Genomic DNA, 25,851 nt, shown 5'->3' with positions numbered 1-25,851 from the left:
TGGGATATAAAAACAGCTTGCATGCCACACACCGCCTAACAAAATTACTTAAAATTGTTAAAATTTACTCCTATCTTATAATTGTAAATGTTGTAAAACATAAAAAGTTACTATTTATAAAACAAAGTGAACATTTTTGTGTTTAAGATCAGTGGTAAAAGTTCACATAAGTTTGACATCTGTCTGTAATTCTGTTCATATGTCCTTATGCATCCACTTGATATTGGATTATAAATATTGGATTTATCAATTCCGCCCAAAATAAACTGGAATATGCAAGACGAACAGCATGAACCTGAAGATTTCGGTCTAAGACGAAATGGTAACATTTGTGTATCTAATTAAAGTGCCCAAAGGCTTTGTTTTAACGTTCTTTTTTAAAACAAATGACTTAAAAAAATGTTCTCTATTTAAGTTTGTGTAGCTTAATAAATGTTTATTTTTCTATTTTATTTGCATGTTGTATAAATATATCACTTTGTATTTTATGTTTATCTTTTTTTTCAATACTCTGATTCGATTTCATATTTATATATCATTGGTTTGACATGGATGTTTTATGTTTCTTGATTATGACAATATTTTTTTCCTTCAGATTGGTTACCTTTTTTTTGTTTTGCCAAAACTGCAATATTTAAAAAAATGTGAACTGGCAGTAAACAGGTTAAACCAATTATGCATTGGTAAAATGGGTAATAAGGTATCCTGCCTGATCAGGCGCTAGGTTTTCAGTCCAGCCTAATGTGTTTTAGCTTTTATGAATTTGTAAAATTGTAGACTATATATCTAAAACCATCTAAAAAAGAGGCTCAACTCTTCAAAGACTCCTGTTCTACACACATAAAAATAATGCAGGCACAATTTAACAGAAACTGCTAAGATACTACATTTAGAACCATGCCTTGTATTTTAAAGCTAATTATTATCAATAAGCAGTATTTTCTTAACATATTTATTTAAATTAAGTGGGTAGAAGCTGTTCTTTTGCTTTTATAGCATATTTTTGGCTTGCAAAACAATGTTTTTATACCAGGTGGCGATTTATATTTGGCCTTGCACTTTTAAACACAATGATTAAATAACTTGGCATGCATTGTTTACAGAAAACTTATATAAACACTAACATGCTATCATTTTACACAAGAAAAAAAACATATTTAAACTAAAAACATTCATCATGACAAAACCCTCTAACAGCCCATCATGGCCGTAGGTTCAAAAATAATAACCTGCAGTTGCTATTGTTGCTCGCATGTTCTTAAGTTGTTGATTTTTTTACTTTTTTGCAGCTCTTGCTTTGCGTCTTCAGCAGCGTCGATCTCGCAAAGTGCTGGCTGACCAAGGCATTATTCCCCGTAAGTTGTTACAATCGATATCCCCTAGCACTAACAAACTGCTTGCATTGTAAGAAACCACACACTTTTTGATTGCCACAAAAAATGGAATCGGTTCTGCTGACATTTGTAACTATAGCAGTTAAAGATTTGATATTGTGAGATTAAGCTACTTGAACATTAAACAGCTTGTTTGTTGTTCACAGGCAGGGTGGGCATGATTTTGCTTGCATATGAAAATGTATTTGAATTGTATTCAAAATTGAAATCATTTTTGACTTTATGATTTTACTGCAATTTTTAAAATGTGTGCAATTTTGTTTTTTGTTTATGCACTTGCACCCATATGTGGCCTCCTTAAGCTTGTTCAAACATGAGGCATTATTTGTCTGCTGCCTGCTGTTGTAAAGTTGTAAAAACTCATGAGAATGTATCTTTAAGTTTGCTTGCAAATTGCTGGTGTCACCAAAGCATCATGCCCTTCAGCTGAGGTTATCCCTATGGTAAACATGGAAGATTTCTAGCCTGCTGTTATCCAAACAAGTGTTCCCACACTCTGCCACTAGTTCAAAGAGTGCAGTACTATACTTGCATGCATTTTCGCTGCAACTGTTGCCATGTCTGTTGCAGCTCTGAAAAGCCCGGGTACGTTTTTTGAGCAAGTGCAGAAGCTGGAAAGGGCGCACAAGGAAAAGTTTCTCAACAAAGCAATACAGATTCGACCGATACGAGATGAACTGGTGCAGAAACACATTCTTGAAGGTATATACGTAGGGGTTTTGTGTTATTGAACTACCATGAAATCAATTTTTTGTACTATTTTTTTAATCTACTGAAAACATGTCTTTGTAATTGAAAAACTAAACATTATCATAAAAAAGCCTATTGAAGGTCATTTGTTTTTTTGTTTTTGTCTAATTAGAAGTAGAAAAAAACTTCTGTAGTATATATCTGATATTAAAGTATGTAACTACTTTATGAAAATGCTTTTGCTATTTGGTGTCTAAAAATTGTTGAAAAGTTAAAAACTTAAATGCCAATGAACAAGCATATATATTGCCAATAAACAAAGTTGTCATAAAAATTTAACATTGGGAATACAAATATCTAATGAAGTGTTTTATGGGTTGCAGTTTTTCATTGTTCATTTTTATTTCAGATACGAATGCATCTAGTGCAATTGTTGCACACCAAAAAGATTTGAAAAAAGCCCAGTTGGTGGATGATCTGAATGATAAGATTGCTTTTCGTCCTGGTGTTATTGAACTGGTTGAAAGAAATATCATTCCAGCTACAGAACCATTTCATGAAGCTTTAAAAGGTCAGCGTGGTTTATTCTTACTTCGAACTTTTGTGTTGGGGTTAGCACCCATGTTACAATTGATTTAGTAGGCAAAAGTTAGCCCTAATGCAAATAAGTTTTATAGTTGCCTAAAGTTCAGTTTCCCCACAAGGGTGCTTTTTGCTCAGATAAGGTTACATCAATGCTAAAATATTTCAAAACACCTCTAAGGTTCCCTTTAGCCCTTGGCAAAACGCAGATGAATCACACTAGTAAATTATCAATGAGCCATCAACTTGACACTTGAAAACAGCAGTCAATTAGTGTTGTAACAATATAAATGATTTTTTACTGTTGCCTCAGGGTATTTCTTTCAAAATGCCCTTTGTTTATAATCCTAGTGCTGGTATGTCTCTATAATGCATTATGACGACATCTTACAGCTAATGCTCCCGTATTTATGCATTGTGAACTAATTTGTTATAAATGCAAAGTTCAAGATATTTTTACTTTACATTCAAATGCAAAGTTTGGTGACTCTGCATAACTGAATAGGTTGATTGGGTTCACTTTTTTAACGGAGACGTAAGGTTTTGCGAACCAGTCTAGAGTGCAAACTATAGTGTGAAGTGTTTAAGAATACTTAAAGACAACAATTTTTGGAATGTTTTTTGACTGCATTACCTTTCTTGCCATTGTTGTTGGATAAAAAACAATGTGAAAGTCAAAATTTAGAGAAGAGTATAGATAACTTTGTATATGTTACTCTGCAGTAAGAATTAGAAATTTATGTCTGTATTAAAATTAAATGGAAACAGTTTTACCAGACTTCAGTTGTATAGATTTACTACAGACAAATATGAGTAGCGATTGTAACATGTCTAAATAATCAGAATTGGGCTTCAGAGATTTTCAAATTTTAAACATTTTAATTCCAGCACTAAGGGATTTAAATTCAAATGGTTTTAGTATCATGATCAGCTGTCTTGATGTGCAAACTCAAACTAATTTCTCCAATGGTGAGAGGATTGGGATTTAGTCTGCTTGCGTAGTAAACCATATTATTATGGTCAGGTTTTGCTATGAGGATTGGTTCGATTCTGCCGCTCAGAGCTATTATTTGGCTCCAGGCAGTAATCCAAGAAAAAAATGTCGCTAGTGTTTTCACTTGACCATTCACCATTTATTGGCGTTAATCTTGTGATGTCCTGTTAACTAAATTCCACAGTCCTTGTGTTATGACACAAACAATTATTATTGACAAAAATTTATTGAAATTACTGTTTTTAAACCTTGAAAAATTATTTTTGTCATAAACTGTTCGCACATACTTACTTATCATTGAATTGTCTAAGTTTTGGTTTTGGGACCATTGATGGCCACAAATATTGTAAAAAAACTGACAATATAACATGAGAAATTTATTACATAAAAAGACAAAGTAATGAAATAATTTATTTAAGCAGACATTGGTATTTTATTGAGATATAGCAGCCGTATTTCTATGTTCTGTTATATGTTAAAAGTTTGCCTTAATATTCTATGTGTAAAGACCTAGTTGTTTGCACATGTGCTGGAAAGTAAAGACCAACTATCAAACATCTTCCACACACTTGTAATTGATTTTAAATTTTAGGTGGTCACATCCAATATAAGAAGATAAGCGATCTAGTGGACGAAGATAGCAGTGAAGCATTGTCTCCAGAACAACCGCCTCCCCCTCCAACATCAAGTCCACCACTTGTCCTGCAGATTGCTACAAGTTTGCCTGCCACTCTTACAACTATTGCAGATCGGCCGGTCAGTAATGCTGCACCACTTGCAGGCTGTCAAAGCAGTCATAAATAAATTAGCAATATTTACACCTTACATGTACACAAAAACCCTGAAGCAGTGATAGTAACGTTTGAAGTTGAAATTATAATTGTGGATAAAACCTTCAAATGTGGTTAATTTTGTGTTGTTGCAACTTTTCTGTCGTGTGTAACCTAGCCAGTATGTGAATTTTCTTGTCCTAAAGTATTTTATTCCAAAACTGCAAAAAAAAAACTTAAATGTCCAATTTAATAATGTGTTCTAAGTTGAACATATACTGCAGGAAATATTTATAACTTTGTTAAATGTTGTGCAATTGTACTTTTTGGAGTGTGTTTTCATTTAACCGACACCTTTTTAACACACAGAAAAGTGAGGGATCATGTTTAATGAAATCGCCGAGCAGTTCTTCCTTATTCTCGCAAAACAGTTCCCATCCTTACCTGTCAAGGCAACTGTCGAAGGTTTGTCAAAATATATTTCTACACTCACTATTAGTGTCTAACTAATGACTTGTTCAAGGTTTTAGTTGCATTTTTTCCGGGGTAAATATTTGTTTCTAGTATAACTCTTATATAAAATAGACTTTATTTAATATATTTTGTTGAACTTTCATGTTTTTAAGCACTAAAAGTTTGTGAATGAAGTAAATACTTAATGATGTGTTAAAAAAGAAGTGTTTTTGAATTAATTTTTATGGTAATTTAACTTAAACCACACAGACATTTAAACAACTTTGGTCGAAATTGTGCCTGTGTTAAAACATATTATGACCAAAACAAAATGTTACATAACATCAACTTTTATGCAATGCAGGGGGCCAAGTTGAGTCAGAGTGGATCTATTCCCAGGATTACGACTTCACGTAAAAAGAAGGAAAAGCCGAAGTTTAAAAAGTTCAAGTACCATCAATACGTTCCACCCGACCAGGTACATTATGCCAAACCTTTTTGGTTAACCGATCATAATCACCTTTTTGTTGTGTATCATTTTATGCTGCTTGCCTGTGGTTGCACAAAAACATGTTTTGCTTAATGAGAAAGTCTTCTTTGTTTTTTTACACTTGTTTTTTTGAGGTTTGGGGTCTTTTGTTTCACTTTTAGGGTCTTTAAAGTTTTTTTCTGCCCTGGTTTTCATGTTTCCACTGGCGTATTATTGTATCATTTAAATAAACTGTCTAAAAGAAGTCAACTTAGAATACAGGTTTTTGATTGTTTAAAAACTGGTCTACTAAATATAAATGCCTTTTGATTTTCCTCATCTGAATCAAAATTGTTTGTGTGACCTTTTTTTTAGGGATGTGAGTTTTTTTATTTCCACAATCAATTTTTTAGGTATGTTTTTGACAGTTGATTTAGTTAGAACATATGGTTACCAAGCATCATTGTTTTGATTTAAAACCAAATGTTATAATACAGTATTAAATCAGCTCTTCAATGTTTTGAACTTTTTTGTTGACTTCCATTTGCTATTGATGATGAAAATGGTTTCTATTTTGGGAATGCGTTTTAAAATTGTCCATTTTAAAAAAGGGTGCTGTTAACTTTGAACCTTTCATAAGCTTTGAGATTTTTTATGTGGGTTGACTTTCAGTTTCCAATCAATAAACTTAGGTTTTTGTAAAGTCAAAGTTACATTTCAAAGTTGCCTTTTAAAAAGAGTTTTTAATTAAAAATGTGTGCTTTTAACTTTGAAACTTTTTAATTTAAAGTTGTTTTTTAGATTGATATAACTACAATATCATTGGCTTACTTAAACTTTTACCTCACATTGGTTTTCTAAATCTCTATGAATGGCCAGTATTGCAAAATCCGAGATCTGTAAATCTGTAAAAAACATGTTAATTGGGGCCACTTAGCTTCCTGCAAATTCCTTTACGCATGAAAGTTGTCTCTGCTATGCTTTGATAGTGGAAGTCATCCAAATTTCGACCGGAAAAGAAAATAATTACTTCTTGTGCAAATTGGTCCTGGCCTAAGTGGGCTGATAGGTCTGCTCGGTAATTGGTACAAGCTTGACGCTCATTTGTGTGTGGTCTGCTGCTGTGAATTCAATTATCCACCAAATGCTTCTGCTTAACAGATTTAAAGTTGATCAGTTGGTTGGATATTGCTATGGTTACCACTGTAACAAAAACTGTTTCACTAAGCACTAATACCTTATATCTATGGAAAAATATGGACATTGTTGAAAACGCCAGCATAAAGCATTTTAAGTTTATTATAGACATTGCCAAAAAATGACTTGAGTACACTATTGGTAACCTCTTTTTGAACAAAGCATGCGTTTGAAACACGACATTTACCTTTTATTACTAAAATTCCATCTTTTAAAGAGTGGTTTTCGACACATTGTAATTTGGGTTGTATTTTCAAGTGCTTGGGTTTTAGTTGCACAGCATTTGTCACATTTCTTGATTTCTTTAAACCATGCCTTCTAGCTCCTGGCTGTACACATGTATTGTTTTACAGATTTATTATTTCAAATCCTCTGCAATTCTTGTCAGTTTTTGTGTGGGTGTTTTTGTTTGCAGCTGGGTCATGATTTCATGCCTGTATTAGCTGGCACTGCATCAAACATAATTGTTTCAATTCAAATTTTTTGTGATATGCTCAGACTTACAACTACCACAACAAATGCATCACAGTATCAAAGTGGTAATATCATAAATGTGGCAAGTCATTTCAAAGAATTTCATGCGTATATATTTTTTCGCACATATTCAGTAGGCACATATTTTTGGTATATATAACCCATAAGGATGCCATTTCTATAGCAAATAAAAAATTTAGAATCATATTCTAACATGTTAAATCAACAAAAACATTTTAAGTAATGTTTTTTTATTTATTTTCCAAAAAGTTTCACACACCACCTTTTACCAGACATATTTGCTTCATTTACTTGATTTGATATGATTGTGATGGGCCCAGTAGCACATCCTCTTGCTGAACTGGCATTTTTCTCCAGGTCATATCCTATTTCACACACAATGGAGAGGGCCAAATTAAGGTTACCTTGTCTTCACATGCATTTTTGCAACACTGCCTAAAATTTCCTCATAACATTGTCTTAAGCATCACTGCCAATCAATACAATGAAGTAATGCCTAAAAACTACGCTCCTATTGTTGTATTGTTTTTAAAAAGAATGTTTTAATATGCACTGTTTAAAAGTTATAAATCCCTAACATGCTAAAACTAAAAAATGTAGTGTTTTGAAAATTTGGTACCTTATGTGTGTGTTTGCTTTAAATGTATTGATACTGATAGTTATGTCAATTTACTGATATGACCAAGAAAAGGGATTGTGTTTATCAATGACATTATGTTAAAGAACAGCAGTCTTTTTTGACTGAGAGAACAAAAGCTACAACAATTTTTGCTACTACCCACTATCGTTTAGTTATGTATAAAAATAATTACTAAAGTCACTTTTTTTATAAGTAAACTTTAGTAGTTAATTAAAATAAAAATACCAAGGTTGAACAACATTTGCTTCTTGAATCCAAAAAATTAAGCCAAAAAGATCTGGGTCATAAACTGACTTCCGGTATTTAAGACACCATGTTGATGAATTAGAACGTATAATGTCATGTTGGAACATTAGCCAATCCTTACACTGTTTTTTTTGGCTGTGCATTAGTCGGCAGACATCATTGAGTATTTTGACAGCTATGATGTATTACACTGATGTCACAAATCGTGCTGTGATTAGTTTTGGTGCCATGAAAGCAATGGGAAACCCCCAAGTCTTTACCCAATTTGCAAATAGTATTTCTCGGTAACCTATGCAGCTGCTAGAAAATGCATTGAACTGCTGTATGTGGCAGCGAATAACCTTAGAATTAAACACCACCATTTGGAGAATACACCTTATTTTTACAGTCAAAGTGGTCTAATTTGTAGCTTTTGCCTTGTTTGTCAAATTATAAACTAATTGTGTATGTTACTTATGGTGTTTCGAGGTAATTCATGTTGGTTGTTGTTTAATTGCTTTCTCAACTGTCAAGAAGGATTTTCGCCGCCGGTTAAATGCACTGTTAGTCAGTGGTATCATGAAATTCCACTTTAAATTCAAGTGTTTAATAGTGTTTTGTAATAGGTTGTTCCTCCTTGAGTGTCGCTAAAATTAGCATGACAGAGTATACATTCCAATTAACAAGGAAATTAAAACTTAATATGTGATAAAACTAGCACCCAAGATCTGACTTTAAATGCACGCAATAGTTAAATTAATGTGTATGGCACAATCCATTGCATAAACTCAAACTGAACGCTTTGTTTATTGTTCTGTCCAATATATTTAATCTCCATTATACATAATTTTGTTTTAACCTAACCATCTATTCTGGGAGGAAAAACATTTCTAAAAAACATAACACAAATGCATGTTAATAGTCACATTCGGTGTTAGTTACCCTGATGAAGGCGACCTGTATATGACGTCGAAATGTCGGAATAAAAATACATTTGCCAAACGAGCTCTATAAACTTGATATTATGCCTGGCAGCAATAGCTTATATAAATGCATGTTAATGTTGCTGTATTAAATTGACAACTAGTAAAAATTGGCTGGTTCTACATTTTGTATTCATTGATCAACTTCTGTTGAATACAGCTTGTAAATTGGGTCAAAGGTCATGTAACCGCTGAAGTGAGTGATTGGGTCAGGTAGCAATAATTAAAGGTGATGTCACCGTATTTAAATAGATTTCTTAAGAAACTGGATCAGTGGGCCATTGTAAATGTTGTCAATGAATGGCGCAACATGACTTATTCTGTAAATTCTCCCTAACTTTCTGACGTTGCTTACACAACCTTTGCAGGCCAATTCAGTGGTTAGCACTGCAAAAGTTTGGTAGGCAGTGCAACCTACTATAGCTAGTCTGAAAATATAAAACTAAAACCTAAGTACACTCTGCACGGTTTTGAATAATTTAAACAAAAATCAAAGCAAGTATTTGTGTATAAAACATGACTACATTTCGACAAATACTGTCTGATGACCTGATGATGACAAAAGTAATTCTTGAAACATGGTCATGTTTTAGACACAAATACTGGCTCTGATTTATTTTGCTCGAAACTAAAACCCTTCAGCACATTTTATTGCGTTTTGTGGTTGTGTGACATGTGGTATAAGCATAAAAGTTTAAATATACGAGTTTTTCTGCACAAATGAGCATCTCATGGTCGTAAACTTTGCCAGAAAGCACCGGCATGCCACACAAACCTAAAATTTATTCTGTGCAAAACACACAAGAGTGGGTTGTTCACCCAGTAGGAAACCTCTTACTCAAACAAGTCCTAACCCATTCCTTATCATTGCCGCTCATCATTGTGTAAACAGTGGCCAAGAAAGTGTCCAAATATATGTCGAAAAGTTTGGTTTGGGTTTTAGTGATTGTGGTCTGTAGATAAGAAACTATCACAACTTGTTTTAAATAATTAAAGTTTGTGTGTTGAATTGTGTTTCGGCCAAAATCAATGCTTTTTAAATATATATGCTTTGTAAAGCACTCTGAAATCATGCAAAATTGTTATGGGCCTGTAAAATGCCTGTCTTTTTTATTGTTATGGGGAGTCTTGAAAACAGAATTTTGTATTATTGGAATACCAATGGCTTGACACATTGTAAAAATGTCAATTATTATCCAATGAAATTTTGTGAAAAAATGCCTTCACGATCATATCTACAGGGTTAATGGCACTATTTTTTGAAGTTGTGTATCATTGTAACTGTAATTAGTATTGTGGAAGTGATACGTCATTGTTCCTAGAAATTTACTGAAAACCTGAATTGCTTCCTGTTGTCTTCCTAATTGCACCCAATTAATTAAAACGTAACACAGAAAGTTATAGTTTAAACTTGCATTTTAGGTGGCCCCTTTTTCGTGCATAAATTTTTTTTGTTTTTTTGGTACTTATATATTTCCTAGAATGTTATTGTGTTGCTGATGTAAGGTTGTTTCCCCTTTTAGTTAAATAAGAGGGGTAAAACTGATTTAAATCTGCACATATAAAATATAGGTACCTTAAGGTTACCTTGGATATTAAAAATCCATTATATAGGCAACAGGCTTCTAAAACATAAAATTTTCAAAATAACCAAGACATTTGAGCATCTTAAAGCATAATATTGTTTTAACTAGTGTACATATGTGTGATTGTATAGGTTCTTATATTTCTGTCTTTAAAAACCATGGATGTTTGCAGTACTGACTACTTACTTTTGTCACCTAAAACAGTCCATTTGTCAGCAAACAAGTGTGTTGTTTTGATATTTGTCACTTATAATCTCCACATTGTCGAAGGATTTCAATATTTACTTAACCCAATGTAGCATGACTGGTGGTACTTTTGACAGATCTTGAAAATTATAAGTGGATTTTGTGTGTGATGACTTTTTACTGATATATGATAAAGCCTGATTTTACTGGCTATGTTTGTAATTTTATTTTTATTGTTTGCATTTGTGTGTTTTTGTTTGGTCAAATTCTGTTATTTAGGTGGGTAATGTTGCCCATAATGTGGCCAAAACTGTTTTTTGCTAAGTGTATCCAATCATGACATCATTTTAAAGACCTGTCATTAAGTAGAAAGCATACACTTTGTTCTTAAATGCTTTGCAGACAATCTGTTAGTGATTCTGTGGGCCTTGAATACATTTACATTTTTTGAAACTACCTTTTTATTTTTAACAAAAAGAAACAGTTGCAAAAGTATAAATAAAGGAGATTATTCCTTCAAAACATTTTTAAAAACGTGATGAAACAATTGATGTTTTGAAGTTACTCTATTTGAATTAAGAGAACTATTTTTTTTCATTGGATGAGTTTTTTCATTGATCCATAACATGTTTGATTTGTTTCAGCAACAAGGCAAAACCACACGATTACTTCACCCACATGAGATTGACGACGACACTCCGTATTCCCGGTTGCTACAACAACAACAACTTTACCTGCAGTTGCAAATTATGAACAAACAATACAACCAAAGGTGGGTTGGTGTTGCAGTGTTTAACTGAATAATAGGATGTATAGACCCTAAATACAATATATATGTTAAAAATGCTTTGGTGCCAACAAAGTATCATTTTTAGCTATTTGGACTGTCATTTGTAACACAACGTTTTAAAATAATTTCATTTAAATTTTGAATTCTGTCATCTTTATTGACTTGTGAACAACAGAAAATACATGTCATGTTTGCCAATAAAAGTAATAACTAAAAAATCAGAATATTACAAAAACCTGTCCAATACTTTGAATGGAATAGGGGTTTTCTGTGCATTACCTCATTTTAGTGACGGAATCCTTTAACTTTGAGCTAAAAATTTAATCAGAAATTGATTTATTGGCAGGTCTGGAGATGCAGCCCAACAGACAGGAAGCTTCTCGCAAAAGGTATAAAATGGTTTCGCTGTAATCTAAGTTGGTGCCATGATATTGAACACATAAGAGATAAACACATTTTTTGTACTTTGTAAATTTGTCAATGATTTTTTAAATTCCAAATTAATTTTTGAATCAAAAAAAAAAGTGAAATGTGTTACAGAACCAATAAATTCTATTGCAATTCCAAACATTAACAATTACTGATCAGCACCAAGTTCCACAATCTATTTTGGTTTTTTGATTGCAGCAATTTTTAAAACATCTACAATAGAATGTATTCATTATGTACTCCACACAAAAACAGAAAAAATGTAGCATGTGTTGTATCAATCGCACAAAAGGCTTTAATTCATAGTAAACCAAAAATCTATTCAATTTAGGAGTGAACACTTTTTAAATGCTAATCCCATAAAACTTAATTCAAGTTTGCAGACAATACTTTTCTCCTTGGTTTGCAAAGTTTTAAAATGTCACTGAAAGTTGCCTTCAATGGCAACGTTGAGGCCAATCCATTGTGCCTCTTATTCAAAGCTGATCATGTATCTAACAGCACTAGTATTTAAACCCATTCATATGAATGATTTAACTTAGCAGTTTGAAGGCTTTGGGATTAGTGTTGCACGGAGAAACCTTTGTTATATGATCTGTCACTCACGTAAAAGATTGTTTTGTGTTAACTCAATTAGACCAGCAGTGGGGCCAACCCTACAGACCGCAAAATCCTACAAATTAAGCCGAGAGGATTTTCTAGTGTTATGTTTTTGAAACTTGTACACCCACTAAATGATGTGTGGCGCTTCAAATTATTTTAGTTGAAATTGTTTGGTGGGATTTTTTGGAATTAAAACACGCTATGCATTTTACCATGCATCACCTAAAACCTGATGTTTAATCATGAATATATGTACAGAAAATATGATCCAAGTTAAAAAAAAATTCTGAAATATTTAGTGGAACTTTTTTGATTGGAAAACACACTATGCATTTTAACAAGCATCACCTAAAATCTGATTTATAATCATGAATATATGTACAGAATTTATTGTTTTAGTTTTAGAAATAATCTGATTCTTTCTGAAACAAATTAGACTTTGTGCAAAGTACATTTGATTGTTGGACTATGTATTTTTCATGTTGTTACAACTTTAGCATTTTTCTATGTACAGTAAACCTGGGTTAATTCTGACCCATTAGCTTTTAACTTTAGGCGAAGATTCAGATTAACTAATGTTGATTAGTCAAGGTCTTACCACATTACAAATCATTTGTACCTCGAGTTTTTGGCGAATTAGGCGAAGATCCGGATTAACCAAATCCGATCTCAATTGTAAAATACACACTATCAAAAGAGAAACACATTTTGCCAGTTTTGCACATTACAAAAAAAAGCAAATCACTATCTCATACTCAACACAAATTTTGGCAGATGGTTGTGGTTTTTTGAAACCTACAGCTTTTTAAGTTATTTCCAGCTGCTATTTATAGATTAAAATTTTTGCACAACAGGGTATCGGACCCCCGCCACCCCCACCCATGTCGCAAATGATGAAATCCGATAAACCGCGTTCCAGTTCTCAACTTACCCTCAGCAAACTTGAGGAAATGAAAGTGTCAGAACTCAAAGAAGAACTTAAGTTCCGACGACTTAAGGTAATCTATCTTTGTGTAAAATACCCAATTTCAGAAAATGTGTGTTTGAATATATGACTACTTGCTTTTATCTGTAACTTTGTGTTACCCCTTTTTTCTGTTGTGCAGGACCAAGTTGCATCTGTTTTGTGACTTTCGTTTTACATTTTACCTGATGAATAGCAACTTTTAAAACATAAAAATGTTTACCACTAATATATTGGCTTCTATCTTCTTGTTGAGAATATTTCAAACCATAAATTGTGCACTCAAATATTTTTTAAGTTTTGCAATTTGGTTGTTGGTTTATCGTTATCATTAGAAAAATACCTATAAGGGCATTAACTTGATTTTTGAACATGACATATTGAATTGTTAAACTTTTGGTTTTGTAAAATTCAGATTTTTGTCTGTATTTGTTTAAACATTTGTCAAGTTTAAAAAATATGTATATGATTGTACTGTCATTATTACTGGAATAAAAGGGCATTCATTAATAACAACACTTTTTAACATGACATATTGAATTTTATAACTTTATTACAAGCATTGACATAATTTTTGTATTTTGTCAATATTTTGTATTTTTGGTGGTATGCATGAAACTAAAGAATTTTGAAAATTTAAAATTTCTTTTTAATTTTTAGGTTACGGGCACAAAGGAAGTATTGGTGGAAAGGTTGAAACCATTCTGTGTTGACAGTGAAAACCCATTGTAAGAATGAATATATGTTTTCTGCATGGACAATTTAATGGACCAATTTGTTACATGTAACACACTATATGCTTAACATTTTGTGATTGTCACTTTTGCACACCACATTTCGTAAGAAAAACTAGTAACATATGTTTAAAATTTCAAGATTACATTTTTGTTTTAAGGGTTCAAATTGTTTGAGCAGGTTTTTGCAAACCAAAACTTACATCAAATTTTTTGCTGTTTTGACAAATACTTTAAGTGTTTCATACATTTAAAAATATCCTGAAAAAATTGCCCACTTAAATGTATGTAACAAACATTGGGCAATATGTAGAACTTAAAGATTAAAACAAAGTGGTAAAAAACAATGATTACAAACAACCGTGGCATTGTGCTAACTTTAAAATTATTGTTTGTAGCCTTGCGGACCTTCAAATTGGCGATGACAATTCTTCTACAGGTGCTTACGTCACAGCTGGCAGTCCTACTACCATGAATGATGTAAGTTTAAAATGTAAAAAAATTAGTAATTAATAAATGCTAGTGTTTCATCACATATGAGGCCCAAGGCTTACATAAGTTTAGTAAGCCTGCTGCCACTGTATGACATTCAGAAATACATAGATATTTTGCTGATAAAATACCATGGGCCTTTACAGTTTTAAGAAACACTGATATATGGAAAATAATGATTCTTGTTGCTGCATATTTCCTTTACAATTCATCAAATGGTTTAATGCACATTAGTGTTTTCATTTGAAAATTTTTTTAAATCCTAAACACTTATCTTTGTAGAAATGGAACTATGATATATGTCGAAAATTCGTTTGTAGCAAACATTGCAGGAATTGCTCTAATTATTGTAACAAACGAAACGATGGTTTTTGGCATCGGTTATTATGGGCCCTTCCCTGAAGGGGACACATATTGATTTTACTCAAATTGTTTGTTTTGTTTTTCTTTTTTTTTCTTCCCAAAGTTTGTCCAACTCGTTTTTCCATCAAATGTTTGATGGATTTGGCTGAAATTTACACAGATGGTAGATATGGTTATGTAGATGTGCATCCCACTTTGTTTTTGTTGATAACCCCAGTATTTACCCCGCTAGCCCCCTAAAATGGGTGTTTTTACCCAAAGTTTGTCCGACTCGTTTTTCCCTCAAATGTTTGATGGATTTGGCTGAAATTTACACAGATGGTAGATATATTCATGTAGATGTACATCCCACTTTGTTTTTGTTGATAACCCCAGTATTTACCCCGCTAGCCCCCTAAAATGGGTATTTTTCCCCAGAAGTTTGTCCAACTCGTTTTTCCGTCAAATGTTTGATGGATTTGGCTGAAATTTACACAGATGGTAGATATGGTTATGTAGATGTGCATCCCACTTTGTTTTGTTGATAACCCCAGTATTTACCCCGCTAGCCCCCTAAAATGGGTGTTTTTACCCAAAGTTTGTCCGACTCGTTTTTCCATCAAATGTTTGATGGATTTGGCTGAAATTTACACAGATGGTAGATATATTCATGTAGATGTGCATCCCACTGTTTTTGTTGATAACCCCAGTATTTACCCCGCTAGCCCCCTAAAATGTGTGAGTTTTTAAACAGTGTCAGAATTGGCTGAAATTTGGATTTCTTGTATAGTATGCCATTTATAGGTGTCGATTGTTGTGTTCAACCCTGTAGTCCTAACATTTACCCCACAAGCCCCTAAAGTGTAAAACGTATTTGTATGTTACTGGGCACCACAAACGAAAGATTTATTTGGAGCAATAGTGTTACAAGAGCAACCAGTTGTATGTTGCTTGGTGGTCGTTTTTGCGCCATGGCAGTTAGGGGCTTGTTAACAGCCCTATGAAGTCAGAAACATTAACGGTTGTTGCTCAAAACACCTCTAGTGGTCAAAATTTTAAACATTGGCGGATTGGGCTGAAATTTTGCAGTACTATTGATTGAGTCATTGTGGTTTTTATATATTTTTTAGTTTGTGTGTCGAACCCAATTAGTTGCCCTACTAGCCCCCTAAAATGGGCCAAATTTTTAAAACGTTAAATAGGACATACTTCAAACAATATCTGGGGTGAATCTAATTTTATAGTTTGTATTCTACATAGTATTATTATTTAAGCCCAGTGCCGATCACTGTGTTTTACCTTACAACACCCGACTTTCTCATGGTTATCTCTTGAATTGCATTATTTTCAACTTTGCATGGGGGGACCCATGAGTTTTTGCCTGCAGAAACGACTAAAGTTATAAAAGACGATGGCTAATATGGGACCCAATACAAAATAAGCATAGGAAATATATTTATGTTTTAAAATAGGTTATAATGTATATGCAAGGGCAATATGTGCTAAGCCACCCTTCTAGTTTTGCATGATTTTCGACATTAGGTCCGTATTTACAAGTAAAAAAAGTCATGTCCAGGACCAAAATTCTGCAACATGATTTAGGATCACATTCATAGTCCATATCTCCCAGTTAAGTTGGTCAAAAATCCGCAGCACATATAGCCATGCTGATGTTCAGTGTTAAGTGGAGCATAAAGATGATGCTTAGTGCCAGGACAAAGTGAGGCAAAAATTTGTCTGAAAATCACATAATGATAAGTGAAGGTTGAAATGAGTTCAAGCTATGACGCATGATTCCTCAAACTCCTCTTATTTTTCGTCATGCAAGATAGCCTTTGAAAAACACATTCAGTTTTGTACAGTAAAAATTGTGGGCTTTTTTGGAAAAAGTTACTGTTTTTCTATGGTTTATATTAGCTGATTTGACTTATCCTAATCCATTTTATTGCTATTTTTTCTCAAAAGAATCATTTTTAATTACAAATATAACAGGCCAAAGAGACGTAAAAATCGACATGCTTTTATTATTCAAACTTTTACGTCTATTTGGGCCGTTACATTTGTTACAAACTACATAAATATTAACAGGTCACTTTTCAAGCTGTAGCCCAAGAAAATCACGCAATGCAGCCTATTATCACCCAGGGAATTACCCTTAGCCCCAACAACAGTGAGCAAGTGGGGTCGAACGATGCGGGCCCCAGCACAGCTTTCACTATCGACCCCAACACAGTTTTCACCCACCGTGTTGCGAGAATGCCTATCCCGGAGCAGCATAAGATTGTGTTGAAACAAGAGAAGTTTACTATGCCAACCTGGCATTCAAATATACAAGATGCAAGGTAATCAATATTCCTACCTATTTCTTTTGTGTGTTTTTTTCATTTTTTGTTTAACGTATTGTTGTTAGGCGTCAAGTCCATCGGGCACGCATTTTTTTCTAAAAGCCTGCGATGAAAGTTTTTTTTACGAGTTAGTAGGAAAATATCGGTTCAAAGTATAAACTTTAAATGCATGCACATGTTATATACATACAGTATTTGCGATTATGTACTGTCTTTTTCATATCCCACTACTTACTCCCATGTGCGTTTTTTGTTGTGTGTTCGCAAATGTTTTACTTAATTGCTCTCAAGAAACCTTTAGCATCACACCAATTGAACAACAAATTTGTTAAACTATCTACTGTGGCGTTTTACCCCTAGCACTAGACCAGCGGTTCTTAACCTTTTTTTGTCCACGCCCCCCAAGAGGTTTGTCCGGCACTTTACGCCCCCTCAAACAGGCAAAAAACGGATGTTTTTTTTCAAACACTTGCAGCAATAGAACTGCAAGAAGTCTCTCATGCCTATGTTGTAAACCAGGGGTCACCAAATTGCAGCGGGGGGGCTTTAAAGATAGTGCAAACATGCAGAATACATTTTAGTAATTATTTTACCTGGTCCAACAGGATTTTACAACGCATAAGTGTGATCCAAACGCAGTTTGTTACGTCACAGATAAAAGCAATTACGGTATTGTACGCGAACAATTGCTTTTTTGTTCCTTGAGATAGAATAAAGGTGCATTAGTTAGTGAATGAGACACTTTTATGTTTTTCATAATTTTACAATAAAACAGCGGCACCATTCCAATACTAATACGGTCGTGGAAAGAGATGAATCCTCTGCGGTCTAGTCAAAATCGCCTCGCGAGTGCCAGTTTGGGAAGGCTGCGTCGGGGCTTGTAAGCCATGCGGCTCTCGCGCGTGAATATTAAAATTATCCGGCCCGCTGTGAAAAAGTTTGGTGACCCCTGTTCTATACTGATCAACTAAAAACTTTGCCTCGTATGTCATTATTTAAAATGTGTGTTACGTCATAAGGCATCATAATATTCACTTCCTTTTAAATATCGTTGTTTGTTTGCTCTCAAACAACGCACTACATTTGCAAAACAAATACTAGGGGGACTTGAGTCAAAAGTTAAATAAATTTGACTTTTGGCCCCACGCCCCCCTTGGAAATGTCTTGCGCCCCCCTGGTTAAGAACCACTGCACTACTAGTGCTAGACCCTTTGATTAACCCATATCCCACAAAACACTAATGTGTAGCTTCAGATGCATTTTTATAGCGTGTTTTAGTGAAAGAAAATGGGTTTATAAAGTCGTTCGGTGTGTTTTAGTATTTATGGGTAAAAGGTACATGCCGATATTACTATCCAATTTGCGGTCTTTGCCAATTTATGCTGATGATCCTATTAATCACTAGTTAAAAATTGTTTGTTAGGTTATAACACAAGCTAGATCGCGAATTATCTAAAACAAATCCATAGGGTTGCGCCTAAAAAAATTAATTGGCAACTTTTTTACTCTTTATGTTATTCTGCAGGGTTGTAACCATGGTAACGTCTCACGCACCTACGACGAGTTTCAGTTTTCCGGAGGCCGTTGATGTAAACAAGGACAAGCTTCTCGAAAAACAACAGAAGGAGATAAACGATCTTCGCCGTATGGTGGAACTACATCGCTCACAGCTCATTAAACTGCAGGAACATCAATCGCCGGTTTGTAACAAGAAATATTATCATAGGTTGTGTTGGTGATGGGACATGGGGTCAAACTATGGTAGATTTGAACGTGAAAATAACGATATAGTTTTGTTTGCGAACATTTTTGCATATTTTGTTAAATTTTCTGAGATAGCCTACAGTGAACCTCGGTTAATCCGGACACGTTTGGACCAAAAAATGCCTGGATTGGGCGATGATTCGGATAAACCGATGTCGATTAGTTAAAGCCTTACCACATTACAAATCAATTGTATCTCGAGTTTTGACCGAATTAAGCAAAGATCCGGATTAACTAAGGGTTACTGTATTTGATGGATAAGAAACAGCTTATTGTTAAACATAGCTATTTCTTATAGGACGATTGCTAATTAAGTGCACTAAAAGTATATTGATATGAAAAGCTGGTTATTATAGGTCTCCTTCCCAAACGGGGACACAATTTTTCTTGTCTGTATTTTTTTTCTTATGTCAAATGATGGTTTGTTCCAAGAATAAAAAAGACTGCTTCAAACTGTTTCAAATTTACCTTGTTTTCTTGTTTCACACAACTTGTTTTTTGTTATTCCACCTGTGACAAATTCTATCTACAGGAATTAGAAGGACAACAATCAGAAAATCTCCAACAACAATTACAACAGCAACAACAAGCGTTTGAGTTTTCACAAGCAGCCATAAACAATCATCGTTCTCAACCAGCAGTGCAATTTTGCTCAAGGTACGCTGTTCTTATTGAAGTAATTTTATTGCTATGTTGTAAAACAGAACTGTAAGCTGTCCAAGACCGAGCTAGGCCCCGAAGTACTAAAATTGCTGCATAAATGAAGCCAGTTGTGAAGTCCGTTATTATTGGGTCGTTATTTTCCTCATTAAAAGAGATTCTTTTTGTTTTACTTGTTTTGTGGAATGTTACACATCTTATGCATAACACAGCTGCGTAAGATCCACTTTAAGTAATTTTCACGCTTTTCTATTATTGTTTCCAGATTAGTTTAATGTCACTGCAAATAATGAACATATTACACGATATACATGTGACGTCATATTGTTACGTAACATGAAACTATTAACAAGAATTTATAAAGTATGTAGTAAAACATCTCCATGTAGCATTCCAGTAGCTTTAAAGCAGTGGTTCTCAAACTCGGTTTTCGGAGCCGCATGCGGCTCCCAACTACTTATTTTGCGGCTCGCACCAGACCTCAGAAAACCCACCAAAGATTCCTATTTTAGCTTTTAAAGCCTTAATCTTTAGTGATTTTCTCAAGGTTTCGTTTTTTTGCGGCTCCCTACACACTTAAAAAAAATACCATTTGGGCCCGACAATAAAAAAGTTTGAGAACCACTGCTTTAAAGTGTTCGTGTAAAATTGTGTGTAACTTAGTTGTTGTGTTAAATCGAGTTTATTTGAAAGTGTCATTTTTCTAAATTCTTTCCAACAAATAAAAATGTTGATCTAAGATTCTAAGGAGTCAGTGGAATAACTCCACTTTACGTTTAACGTCATTGATGATTTAACAAAGCCGCTAACATAGGACCAACCAGAGATGGGCCAAAACTGTAAATATTCTGTTTGGTCGAACACCGAACATCTCACGTTAATAGATTTCACCTTAAATGTATTTAAAAACAGTCATTTTCTTCGTGGATACCCTTGCGGACACTAGTTTCGTATGTTAGCAAGGCATGAATATGCAAATTTAATATCCGGTTCAGTTTGTGCAACCAGGTTTTTTTAAGGTTTGGTTTGGGTCACCGCTAAGTAGTTTTAAGAGACCGCAAGTGTTTCATTTAAATACCAAAAAATAACCATGTAGTTGCAAGTCCAAATTTTGGGAAACCGCTGGAGAGAACGGTCCCCCCAAAACACCTTAAAAAAAAACACTGTGTGCAACTGTTCGGCCGAGCAACCAGTATCAAAAACAGCGATGCTCAGTACCGAGTACTCGGGTTCTGGCTCGATTCGGCCTATCCCTAGACTAACTACAGTGCGTCTACCAGGCCACTGAATTTTTTTGACACTAATACATTTTTCCTAGTCCTACATGTTTTGTTTTTGTTTTTCAGCAACCCTTCTACTGCCAGACAAACATCCACAGCCTCACAACCATATAATAGTCCTCCTAACTACGACCAGGCTTACGAGGTATGAACATATTAACTTGTAGTGTCAGATTTAGATACTGGCGCCAAAAAATCTAGGTTTAATAGGATTAATAGACTATGCCAGTTGTTCCCAAACGAGGAGGAATTTACTTTAATTTTTACATGTGGTTTGTAAACAGACACTTTAGCTCTGGGAATATGGCCTGTGAAGTTGATAAAAGACCCTATTTTAAATGATACTGTTGTGGTTTTACATCTACTGTGTAGTGTATTAGGGAGGAATGAACATGTTCTGAATGGTTTAGGGAGCAATTTGCCGATAAAGGTTGGGAACCACTGAACTAAGCTGGGTTGTTCTTGACACATAAAAGTTATAATCAGGTCTAATATAAACTTATATTTCTTTTAAAATTTTACCAATAAAGAAACAGTTTTGATTGAAAAGTCAAAAAAATGCGAAACGGGTCACTGCGCATGCGTCAACACACGCACGTGACACACCCATTGTTACGTCACAACCTTGTATTTGTCAACGTGACAGAAACAGTCGAACGCTTCTAACAAACGTGTTGTTATTCAGATGATGAGTGAGGGAGATTCGCGCAATCACCACCAGCATGAAAATGTGAACAGACAAATGGACGATTTGCTGGAACTTTTAGCTGATAACGGAGGTATTTGCTCGTGCCTCTATTAGGGTTCCACAAGCATCCTTTTCCCAGTTTTCAGTTTGTTCTTGTCTTGTTAAGGGCTGATACTGTAAAGCAGGGGTGTGCAACCTTTGTTACTGTGGAGCCAAATACAATTGCCAAAATTAGATCGCGGGCCGTACCTGTGTATAACACAATGTGATTTTACTTTGTTGCTTACCAAATATGCTTAACTAGAAGTTAAATTCACCTTTGATTTTAGCCACATATTGCCAGGTCGCATAAAAATAGCACCGGGCGCATTAATCTGCTCAAAAATATATCATAGTTGGACTCGTTTGACAGTACATTTGAAATCCAAACCTTTATTCAAGGGCCGCATTTGGCCCGCGAGCCGCAGGTTGCACACCCCTGCTGTAAAGGATACGACTTGCTTTGGAATAAAAATTGTTTTCATCTACCATTTTGTTACCATTGGACTTCATTAACAAGTGTTAGGGTTTCATAAAGCACCCTTTTTAGTTGTGTAAAACTACTTTTTGACGGAGATACGTTTTGTCTTGTTAAAGGCCGATAATATTAAATGATACGACTTGCTTTACTACATTAAAATATTCTCACCCATTTTACTAATTACTAAACCTACTCTCAAACATTGTCTTGACGGCCTGAGTTTCAACTGGTATTATATGCGCGATTATAAAGTAATCGTATCCTTCTTACGAAATAAAATAATATTAAAAATGAAAGAACAAATAGCCTACCTTTCTCACGTGAAGCTGCTTTCCGAACCCTACTCCTAATCATGGTGTCGTTTCTTACGATTACAAAAATACTTTTTCCTAACAGAACTTCCCTCTACACCTGTGGTCACCAGGCAACGCCTCAACGATCACTCATCCTACCAAGGTCTCAACGAATCCACAATGCGTCATCGCCATCACCATGGTTACGCCCATCAGCAACAGCAGCACTCTCAGTTGCCTAGCAACGAGTACGGCAGCGTGATTGCGCAGGAGCGTGCGCAGCTTCAACAAGAGATTGCCCAACAACAGCAGCAGAAGAGTTACTCTCATCGGGGCTCGAGGGACTTTGCTTCTCCGGATGTTGCGAAGATGCTGGTGGAGACGGCCGGCGATGCTTTGATGGACACCTCCAGTTTCCCACCAGTCATCAACTCGACTCTGAACGATCGTGGCGCAGAGCAACCGCTGAATTACTCGCGAGCCAGCGCAAGGAACAGCGTAGACTCTGGAATTATTTACTCCAATTCCCACTACTCCCCTATGGATACAAACCTAGATGGATCGAGCAAAGACCTTTTCACGGACCTCCGCTTGTCATCATCGTCCCTCGACAGCGGTGAACCCACACTTAACACTGTCAGTTTATCCCCAGCAACCCCACCGCGCCCTAAACCCTACTTGCAGTCGACTTTTCGGCCCCACCCGTCCCCTAGGTCGACCCACAACCACCTTGTAAAGTCGGCTTCCCAGGAACTTCTATCCACAAGCGACAACTCCACGACGGGCAACCACCAGATGGACAATAAACTCGGCTGGTTGGACTTGACTTTGGGGTCGGCTGTGGGGGGTCCCCCGTCTCCCGGGGGGCCTTTCGGGAACATGAACTTCGAGGAGGGTCACCCGCAGCACAATCGGTACCATCAAGCAATGTCATACAATGCTTTCCACGAGAACGAAAGCATTCTGGGTGTTGGGGGCTCCACTGGGGCCTTGAACATTAACCCAGGTCTAGGTGGGAACGGGGTGGAGCAATGGGACCCCTGGGACGGCATCCTGGAATCGAATTTTAACACTTAGTGCCTTTTTCGTCTCTTTTTCCTGCACTAGACATCGCGTAAAAGTTTCAGTTTTCTTCCCGATCCATATATTTACGTTTTTTCACGTTTCTTTTTGTATATCCTGACCAGTATGACGTCACACCGCATGCCCGCCGATGACGCAACGGGCCTTCTTTGTGACGTCACAGTTCCTTAAGCATTCATTGTTACGTCATAGCTTGTTTCAGTTTATTCTTCTTTTCGCGCGTAACACGCGGAGCTCGACTTGGTCGCCATGGTAACGCCTATCAAGTGAAGATGACGTATGTGTATGACGTCATCATCGACTGGCTACTAACCCCGTTTTTGTCGCCGCGTGTATATATGCAATTCGCACTAATAACGATTAATGCGTAGCGCCCGTGCTTTGATCGTCTGAAATTCGAAACCTTTGTTCCATGAGATTTTGGCACAAAGCCAGACAGCGCTTCGCGAATTTACGCGGTCCAGTTTCCAAACAAGTTTCTCCTAGACCCACTGTTCGGAAACGTTTTTGTTCTTAATGTCGGTAGTTTCAACTTGTTTTTGTAAAAATGTGAGTTTAATTTTCACTAGTGTTTTTTCGGTAATGCACCGAATCCAGTATTTTCGTGTTAGACGCATTTTTTATATGAGTTAACAGTTAAAAACACTTTCTTGACATTTTTTAGATCAATTAACACTAAAACAAAGCACGAAAACGTTAAAAAGAATAGAAGACAACATTACGAATTTGCAACACTTAGTTAGACAATATTTCAATAACAACAACTGTCTTTCGTAGTACATAACTGTTAGAATTCCTGAATTCGTTAAATCTATTTGCACTTTGCCTAAAAGATTTCCCCGCTGAGCACTTAATAATCCGTAGCCTTAGAGCTTTTCTCTCCTAACTTTGTCCTTTCTTTAAAACGCTGACAAACAGGAAAAAGTTACAGACATCAGATATTTGTTGATAATTTTTGTAGACAACTCAGTAAAATCAAAAAAGATCGGTTTGTATTTAGCTAAAGTCACACAATTTGTCCTTATTCACACAATCTTACTTTGATTTGTTTTTTTTTTTGGTTGAACTTTTTACCCGGTTTAAGTGTAGGTATGACCCATGTGTTTGTTTTGTATCAACTAGTCAAGTTATGTAAGTTCCAAGTATTATCAATTTCCCTCTGTAGAATAGTCAAGCCCCCACTGTTTGGTTTTAATATCTATCTACTTTTGACTTTAGATGGGAAACAATGTTATACTTGAAACGGGAAATCAATCCATTTTTCCCAGAAATTTGACACTTTCGACACTTTCATTAATATTTTTTTTAAAATTAGGAGTCATTTTGATGGCAACAAAGTTTGTGTTTACCTCGGTTATGCACAATCAACGTTAAAACACTTGATTCGTCCTAAAACACTGCCCGCCGCTGCCCTGCGTTTGCATTTTGTTTAATATCCATTCAGTGATATTTTCCTTTTTTGCCTTAAAATTCATTTCTCTCGTTTGCTCGTGACTTTTCGCTTTGCTGCGCATGGCTGCACACGCCACGGTTGAGTGATTTCTCCGTTGAGCGGAGCCCCAAAGCCCCTTAAACAATCTCCCGACCTTTTTAAATTGCCACGAAGACAATATCGCCCCCTAGTGCCATGTTTCCCCCTGGTGTCTAAACCCCTCAAAATCTCCAGATGTGACATAAAACATGTTTGTGATGTCATTTAATCTTTTAATTTCGTCTTTGGTGACTTAAGTCCTTCACTGCGATAAAGAATCGGGAAAGATGTTTTCACATGGCAACGCTTGACTTTTCGCGCTCTGTGTCCACTTTGCCTTGTGAAATTTTCAAGTGATGACGTTTCTTGGTATTTTTTGAATGTATGACGTGTGTTTTTCGTTCGGCAGGCGCATTTATTGCGTCACAATAGTGCCTTTTGTAACGTTGAATACACCTTACGTTTTTAGTTTGAAGCATATTAGGCAAATCATATGGACTTTACAGTTAGGGTGTTCCTAAAGTTTCTTAGGATGAAATCGCTATTATACGCTCATTATAAAATCTGTTGTAGTCAAAAACACCCGAACTAGGACTGAACATTAGGCATAAAATTGACAGCTGTGCAGTTTAGCCAGTCTAAGCAGGGACTTATCGGGCTCAGCAAGCGTTTAGTTGTATACGCTACCGTTTACCGCTTTTCTGAATTTCCGCAAGAATACAGGTTACA

The 25,851-nt window shown here is 35.4% G+C and overlaps 1 protein-coding gene across 2 annotated transcripts; it reads left to right on the top strand.

The window, feature by feature from the left end:
• The first annotated feature begins 113 nt into the window (after positions 1–113).
• LOC145205474 (uncharacterized) lies at positions 114–25,600 on the top strand. Of its 2 annotated transcripts, XM_080078217.1 has the most exons (18): positions 114–322; positions 1,290–1,355; positions 1,965–2,096; positions 2,494–2,655; positions 4,253–4,416; positions 4,800–4,895; positions 5,248–5,361; positions 11,309–11,436; positions 11,801–11,843; positions 13,341–13,484; positions 14,111–14,178; positions 14,583–14,664; positions 17,107–17,360; positions 18,889–19,063; positions 19,660–19,784; positions 21,134–21,212; positions 21,753–21,846; positions 22,672–25,600. In XM_080078217.1, the coding sequence occupies exons 1-18, from the start codon at positions 274–276 to the stop codon at positions 23,643–23,645; spliced, it is 2,949 nt and encodes a 982-aa protein (XP_079934343.1). In that variant the 5' UTR covers positions 114–273; the 3' UTR covers positions 23,646–25,600. The 2 variants fall into 2 exon arrangements, with proteins under 2 accessions (XP_079934343.1, XP_079934349.1); XM_080078223.1 differs by lacking the exons at positions 114–322; positions 1,290–1,355; positions 1,965–2,096; positions 2,494–2,655 and adding an exon at positions 3,442–3,635.
• The last annotated feature ends 251 nt before the right edge of the window (positions 25,601–25,851 follow it).

The sequence above is a fragment of the Phallusia mammillata genome, chromosome 1, assembly GCF_965637545.1.
Source record: "Phallusia mammillata chromosome 1, kaPhaMamm4.hap1.1, whole genome shotgun sequence".
Lineage (NCBI taxonomy): Eukaryota > Metazoa > Chordata > Ascidiacea > Phlebobranchia > Ascidiidae > Phallusia > Phallusia mammillata.
This window is presented reverse-complemented; position numbering and strand designations above follow the sequence as displayed.